The 8,294-nt window shown below is 33.2% G+C and overlaps 1 protein-coding gene across 2 annotated transcripts in view; it reads left to right on the top strand.

Moving 5' to 3' along the window:
• The window catches only part of LOC114608106, a 47,524-nt gene that overhangs the window by 11,339 nt on the left and 27,891 nt on the right, over nt 1–8,294 (top strand). Inside the window, exons 3-4 of one of the 2 annotated variants that reach the window (XM_028752147.1) lie at nt 2,407–2,598; nt 5,167–5,260. In XM_028752147.1, the coding sequence (XP_028607980.1) occupies nt 2,407–2,598; nt 5,167–5,260 (286 nt within the window). Of the gene's footprint in view, nt 1–2,406; nt 2,599–5,166; nt 5,289–8,294 lie in introns of both variants that reach the window. The other variant, XM_028752077.1, reaches the window with a different exon arrangement.

Raw genomic sequence — 8,294 nt, 5'->3', positions numbered from 1 at the left:
CTGCCTCGCTGCCTCGCTGCCTCGCTGCCTCGCTGCCTCGCTGCCTCGCTGCCTAGCTGCTTCGCGTGCTTCATTTCGTGTACCTCCATGCCTGGCTCTTCAAACATTCTTGTTAGTTATCACTTCTCCTACCCTCTCCTCTGCCTTATTCCTCCATTCTTTTTTCCACCTAAACCTGTATTCCCCTTACTCCACAGTTCATATAATCTGTAATCCACTATTCCATTATTTTAAGATCTTTCTCTCCTGTCTGGTCTTTTCTAGATTCCACAAGTATTCCAAGGTAAGCAAGCAAATCTAAAAATATTAATGGTATCTGTGAAACACTCCAACCTTTAAGTAGATTGGTGAAGTTAAGAAACTAAGAAACGTAATTTATAGAATGAACTACAAAATGATGTTCTTGAAGTCAAGTGAAAATTCAAAGAGAGAGTGGTCAGCTATGTTAATTGCTCCTGATAGAGGTTAAGTAAAATGAGGGCTTAGGTTGCCTTTAACACCATGAGGCTAGGGATAAGAAATGAAATGTTATTTCAGAACAGAGTCTGAGACAGTTACAATTCTAAACATTTGAAATATTTCTTTGTATTTCTCATAGTAGTCTTGAGTGGTATGTAAAAGTTTTTGTTTCTTAATGCAATTATGGAATAAAATCTTCATATAAATATTCATTTACTTGGCACATGAATCTCTATTTATTATGTAAAACATGGGATTTTCAAATACACATCCACTACAATTTGGTTAGATTTAGTTAATTATCATATGTATGACCTCATCTGTTTTGATGAAAGCATATTTACTCTCAGTATTTTTCAAGATGATAATATACAATCATTAAATACATTCATCATGTATAATCAATGTTTTGTATTTATTCTATATTTTAACCAATTTCTCGACATAATGCACATTTTAAAATCTCATTTCCCAGAAGCTGTATAAGAAAAGTCAGTGTTAGTTGGAGAATGTATTAGTGGTATCAACCCCCATTAACCAATTCTACTTTACTTAATCCCATAGCACTTCTTAACTTTAAGGATGGTAGATAAATTACTAATTTTGCTTATTTTCTCTCTCTCTCTCTCTCTCTCTCTCTCTCTCTCTGTCTCTCTCTCTCTCTCTCTCTCTCTCTCCCTCTCCCTCTCTGCTATATTTTATGTCAGTTGAGCATATAGATAATTTTATTTTATTCAGGAGTGTATTGCAAATATCTGAAATAATATTCAGCACATAGTCAACACATGTTGAATGAGTGAAATATTATTGTAGGATAATATTTGTGATTTACTGATAGGTAAAAAAAGATATTCTCACAGCAGGAAGAAATTTTCCAAGGAATAAATACAGGAAGGTGGATAAGATATAAGAAATCTGTTCTTTGACCTGTTTAAATACATTCTATTAATATGACTATTAGGTTGAAACTGGCAGATACATTTTTAAAGAATCACGGACAATTGATGCTATAAAAGATTATAACTATCTAGTCAGTTTCTTCACATCAACCATGACAGTAATATTTAGTGTGTTGGTATAGCACAAAAGGCCATAAGTAAACTTTCCTTTATTATACAACTGGGTAATCTCCTATCAGTCCTTTAGGAGACAGTATGCCTAAACACACTATCCCAGCAAACTTCTCTAGTCACTTCCAGGGGAGGGATGAAAAATCCCATCCTCCTGACTTCACCAACTCATGGACATTTCTATGTGGGTGTATGCTATGCCAGATTTTAGTCTATGCACCAGAGAGTCATATTCACATTATTTGGCTGCATCCCAAGACTTATGAAACACATGTGGTTCACAAATGAGTCACTTCTTTCAAAAAAATAAAAAGGAAACTCTGGAGCCATGGGAAAGATGGGGGCAGATATATTTTCTGGCAGCTTATTTGCTTCTCATGTTTCTTCTTGCATTTCTTATGGTGTGGTAGATTTATACTGTTAACTTGTATTCTTTCCTGCAGAAGTTAGTGGGTGAGGGGAACATGGCCTGCCCTCTACAGAACTGGCAGCTTATACTGAGTATAACTCTTTTTTTTCAGAAGCCAGAAAGCTGGAGTAGTCAAATTAGAATGCAGGTAGGAACAGTGCACAATGGATTTTGAAAGCATATTTAAGACAGGTTTTCTTCCCTCCTTGTTCCTATGTACTAATTGTTGCATCTTCATTAGCTGATGGTTAGCAAATCCTGAAATCCCACAGCTTTGGTATGATTACTCAATGTGTCAAAACTTGTAGGTTTAGAGCACTTGCTCAAGTGGAAAAAAAATGGGATGACGTAAATCTCTGAAGAGATTAAGAAGTCTCATGGTCGAATAACAATGAAATGTTTGATTCACTCATATGAGATAACTTGTATTCTGCTATTGTGTGAAACATTTATTTTATCCCTACTTAGATGTCCAAATTTCAGAGGCCGATGGGGAGACTACTGGTACATGGGGGAGAAATGTGATCAACTCTGGAATACTCTGGACTTGATTTTAGTAGCAACATTGCCTGGAATAGCACTGGCTATAATTGTTGGTGTGGTAATCCAGATTATCCATTACTGTAAAGGGAAGTCAAAGAAGAATGCAAATCATCACAGGTAAGAGATTTCTCAGTACTTCAGAGACAAGTAGCATGTCTTTACTCATTTTTTTCACTCATGTTACCAGCAAATGAATCAAGAAATAACGAATGCCACTTACTATGCATGTAATATGTATGTTTTCTTTCTTATCCATCAACACTGTAATTCAGTGTCAAATTAACATTGCCAAAATACACATATCTGGTTTAGGATTTCATTAGGGAAAAATATAAAAAGCCTTTCTCCAAATAAAAACCAAATCAATTGACCATATGTCCCATTTCAGTGCATTCCATTAAGGCAGTGTTTGCACATACCACACATTCTTCTCTGGTAGGGTGGGAATAGAGGATCAGAGGTGGCTGTGCCTGTCCATCCAACTTCCTTATACTAGCAGCATTATCCAAGACATGAAAAGATGAATCAGATCATCCTGGCTGCAATGGCACTCTGTCTTATTTAACTAATTTAACATCCTTAGGCTTTAATTTCCTCATCTACAAAATACAGATGTTTATAATCAGGCCTACTCACTTCAGAGACGGTAAAGATGATACTAAAAGCAGCAATCAGGTACAGACTATTATGTATATCAAGATAAGTTACAAATGTTTCATGCCTAGTAATTCATTTAATCCTCTCAACAACCCTATAAAACATTGATGAAACTACTGAGGCATAGAAAGATCAAATAACTTGGCCAAGGTTGTGGTGTTGAATCTGGTTACTAGGCATAAAATTCATGCTGTGCTAATGGAATCCAATTAGCTAAAACCGTGTTAAAGTTGGTATGCCTTGCTGCATCACCTTTATTTCTGTATGTAAACAAACTCTATCCTTTATGGTTTTCAATGCTTCTGGACTTTAGAAATATGAGGGTTAAATATCAATGTAAAATCTCATCAATTTTCTAACAGTTATTTAAAATTATCATCTACTTTACTTCATCATTCCTCCATGACAAGATAATGTTACCTCCTTTCCAAGCATTATGAGGGTACACTGAAATATTAGTTTTAAATGGGAAGTATCTGGTACTCTTTGCTTCATATTGATAAGAGCTGGCTTTCAAATTCCAACAAAATCAGCAGTTTGAACTGCCATGAGTATTTGTCTATAGAAAGAGTAAGATTAAACTCACCAACTATTTTATCATTTTAAACTATTAATCTTTATGCCATTATTCCATATTTCTTAAGGTGTCATGTTGTATATGTGTATACATGCTTATTCATATGTTTACGTATGTGGCATATATAATCAGTTAACCAGCATAATTTTGTAAATTAAAATTAATATGAAGAATTTCATATTATCAATTAATATAAGCTGTAAATTCCTTGAGGCACTAACCAAGCATTATAATTACAAGTAACACCTATGTAGGTCACTTTAAAAATAGTTTCTGTAATCTTCCTATCCAACAGTTCTTTGTTAGATTTATCATTGTTATCATGTCTGTGTGTCTGTGTATATCATGTGAGTGCAAACGCCTATAGAAGCTACAAGAGGTAGTCTGAGACTCTGACACTGAAGTTATAGACAGTAGTGAACTGCCCAACATGGCTGCTAAGAACTGAACTTGGGTCTTTTCGAAGAGCAGCAAGTTCTCTAAGTCACTGAGCACTTCACTCCCGGCCCCCTATTCCAAAGTACTTAATCAATGAACATATGTTCCAATTCTCTTTCTTTTAATAACTCTGTGATTTTGAATAAATCAAAGTTCACTATTGTAGAAAGAGGAGTTTCTGTATCTCGTTTCTTCAATATTCTGAGATTTAAATGAAATAATTAATGATATTTAGAATGATAAACCAAACACATTTTTATCAAAATAGTAGTTGTCTTCACAAGATTTGAAGTAATTCATGGGTTTTCTATATAAATACTTAAGCTACTCTATTTTCTTAACTTAATATAATTTTTAATTTGAGTTTCTTTTTATAGCTCTTTTATTATCTGAATTGTGAATTGACAAGATAATTATGAATCTACTCTGTGAGATTCTTTAAATTAGTGGAAAGTGAAAAGATTATTGAGCCTAGTAGGGTTAACATCTCTTCTCCCACAAATCCCTAAAAATAGGTAGCCCAGGAAGTTTCTACAAATTGTCTAGGCCTTACGTTTCTTATCTGTAAATTGAATTTAAAACACCCAATTAGAAAGCTTTCTGTAATAGTCAAATGATGCAGTGAATTTCTTTGTATAATATCCTGCTCTCTAAAATTTACTTTCAATTGCATAATAAATAAGATGGATTGATAGTTCCATAGGAAAATAGATATATTAATATGTATATGTTAATATGTGCAATAAAATGGTAATGGTGGAGTCAATGTGGGAAAGATACAGATATTTACTAAAAATTTCTTTTGACTTTACAATATGCTTGAAGGTGTTTACAAAAAAATGTTTTATAAAATCTGATGAAGTAAAGCACCTTGATCATAAAATAGATTTGATAGATTGCAGCTTTAAGCATTTGATGTGTATTCTCAAAAAATATTATTAAGATATTGGTTTGTAACCAGTTATACAAATGCTTCATCCTAACTGAATTGCCACTTTTTTTTTATGTGCCAGAGTGGAGAGGAGTATGTCAGAACTTCGACTTCAGCATAATTCTGCATACGGTTTTGGTACTGATAGGAATCTTTCTCAACCTAATCAAGGAGAGGTAAACACTGAAACTCATTTGTCAAATAAACTAAGTTTGCAGAAGACATCAAAGACAGAAATGTCACAGAGAATGAAAGTAGAGCTTTCTAATGTTGAAAGAAAATGTTATCAAAAGATATAATTGCACCAATATGAGATGGTTGGTGCTAAGTTATATATCAAATGTCAATAGAGTTCAGGCCAGGCCTGCAGCAGTGACACTGGAGATGTTCTCTGTCTCTTCTATACATCATTTCCTCCAAGAATCAAGTTAAAACAGATATCAAAGGCAAGCTTGGAGAAAACTAAAATATGTAATAAAAAAGTAGCAAAATGTTGCCAGAAGAGGGCAACAAAAGTGAGTAAAATGCCAAGAATTTGGTCTAGATATAAAATATCATATCTAGTAATATAGTTCCAATTCCACAGATCATTTTTAAAAAAGTCATGTGGAAATTTTGGGTTCAGTGTGTTTTAGGAACTGCTCTGAATAAAAAATAAAAGGGACCTTGCTGTCACATTAAACCACAAGTATAAGAGTGTCAGAAATATTCTTCAAACAAATCACAAAGCGCCACAAAGTAATCTCTATGTTAGCTTTTATTTATCCTTAAATATGCTAATAGCAATGTTTGTATTCTAAAGAAGTATGACTGTATGGAAATTAAATAACTCCAAGCTCAGTATAGTTCTATATATGTGTCTGATCTGGTACCATCTTAATATCAAAGCCAGTTAAACATTGGAGCACTAAAAGGTTAACCTAAACGTTTGTTGAATGGAAGATTTGTCGTGAGTTATTTTCTACTTAAAAGCAAATAAATTAAATATTTGAACTTTAAAATAGTAGCATTAAAGATCTGTTCCAAAGCATTTTTCAAGAAAGAAGATTAAACTGCTCTGAACAAACATGCTAATGTAAATATTGTTCATATCTCCAAAATGATATTCTCTAAAATTGCCAAATGGTTTTGGCTGTCTGCTTTTTTCTTGAAGTGAGCATTTGGTTTGTAGGAAGAAACTATGAATTAGAGAACCTAACATGCAATAGCACACTTTTCCATTTTAATAATTCACTTGTTCTTAGCCTCCATAGTGATGTCTGTCACCTATCTAGTTTCCAAATCTCTGAGTTGATTTCATTTTCTCTACTTCCCTCTCATCTATTTAAGAAAGTGCTATGTACACTCTGAGTATGGGTAAAACTCATGAGACAAAACACATGAAATGCTTATCGGCTAGACAGTATTCATTAAATACAATTTTCCCTTCCTTCCTATCCATCTCTCTGTGGTTAGATACTTGTTATTGTTATTATGTCTATCTAAAAATTTATATTCAAGAACTGTGAATAGTCCCTTGCCTGGGGAAGCCTCAAATGATCCACAATGTCTGTCCCAATCTAGCACAGTCTTCTCTTTAAAATTCTTTGCCAGCTTGGATACTTTAAAAAAATAGAAATTGACTACATTAGTTAGCTACTTAATAAAGAACTGGGAGACTCTCATAGACTTAAACTGTTTAGAAAGTTGTCTAGATACATTAATTGCCTTTGATAAATAATGACTTCTCAGATTCTAAATACCAAACTGTTTCCACTGAATTAAATATTGTTTTCCGTGGATAATTTCTTTATTCAGCTAGCTAACACAATATAAACACAAAATCCTTGAATTGTCCATATTTTTTTGTGATTTGACTTACTTCAATTTAAGAGAGTAGTGGTAAGATTTTTTATTTGTTAGCTCTTCTTTACCTAACCACACCCACATTTTTACATTTAGCACAAAGTGGTTTTTTAAAGTTGATATAATCTGAGCATGAGCATACAATTAGAAAGCCCAACATATTCTGACCCTTTGACAGTCAAGTGTGTATGTGCTATACAATTTAGTCCTGCAGGAATTCGCCACTATGTTTGCTGATTAAATAACCCAAATGGAGAGTAACTTTAAAATTTTTTTGTCTTTTAAGATAAGCTTACTTGCTGGAGTCCTTACCACAAAATAAATATACTTGAATAATTTTCATCCATGAAATTCTACAGTAACTATACTGGAACATGTTGTACTTAATAGAGCTTCAGAAAATGAATATGTCTTGATGATCATAGAATAAATAATGATATAACTGGAAGACTAAAGCATAAAATAGGAACATTTAAGGAGAAATGATCTCCCAAAAACCTTAAAGAGAATAATTCAATTTTTAAAAATTTAGTAGTAATACTCACAAGACATTCTCTGTTGCCAACTTTGTTATATTTACAAATTGAGTAAATTCAAATTAAGAGATGTTAAAATAAGCTCAGGAAATCATTCATCCTAGATAATTGTGGTTTGAAAGAAAATGATCCTCATAGGCTCATAGAGAATGTCACTATTAGGAGGTGTGGCCTTGTTGAAGTAGGTGTAGCATTGTTGGAGGAAGTATGTCTCTGAGAATGAGCTTTGATGTCTCAGATGCTCAGACTAGGTCCAATATGGAATTTTTTTCTTCCTACTACCTGCTGATCTGGATGTAGAACTCTCAGCTCTTTCTTCAGCACTACAACTGCCTGCACAGCACCATGCTAAACCTCTGAAACTGAAAAGCCAGTCACAGTTAAATGTTTTCCTTTGTAATAGTATCCATGGTCATGGTGTTTCTTCACAGCAATAAAATTCTAAGACAATAATATATGAAAATATCTAATTAAGTAAAGTACTCCTTATATACATGATACTATTATCCTTAGAAGTCAATATCATTTCAAATAGTAATACCCTTCTATTATAAACAGTTCTGTGAAAACTTTGATAAACTTAAGATCATTGCTGCATTTTCAATATGTGATATCTCTGCATATATATGACGTCAAGTAGGTTATTAGCTATCATTTTATTGATATATAAATAACTAAAACTTTATCTTTTGTCACTTACCTAATTCCGAATTTCTAAAGAAAATTTATTATGTAAATTAGCAACAAGGCAAAAAAAAGTCCCTTTGCCATGATAACTTATTAGTCTCTCTCTCTCTCTCTCTCTCTCTCTCTCTCTCTCTCTCTCTCT

This window comes from Grammomys surdaster, unplaced genomic scaffold (genome assembly GCF_004785775.1).
Source record: "Grammomys surdaster isolate TR1022 unplaced genomic scaffold, NIH_TR_1.0 61, whole genome shotgun sequence".
NCBI lineage: Eukaryota > Metazoa > Chordata > Mammalia > Rodentia > Muridae > Grammomys > Grammomys surdaster.
The sequence above is the reverse complement of the archived record's forward strand: the minus strand, read 5'-3'. Positions and strand labels throughout refer to the sequence as shown.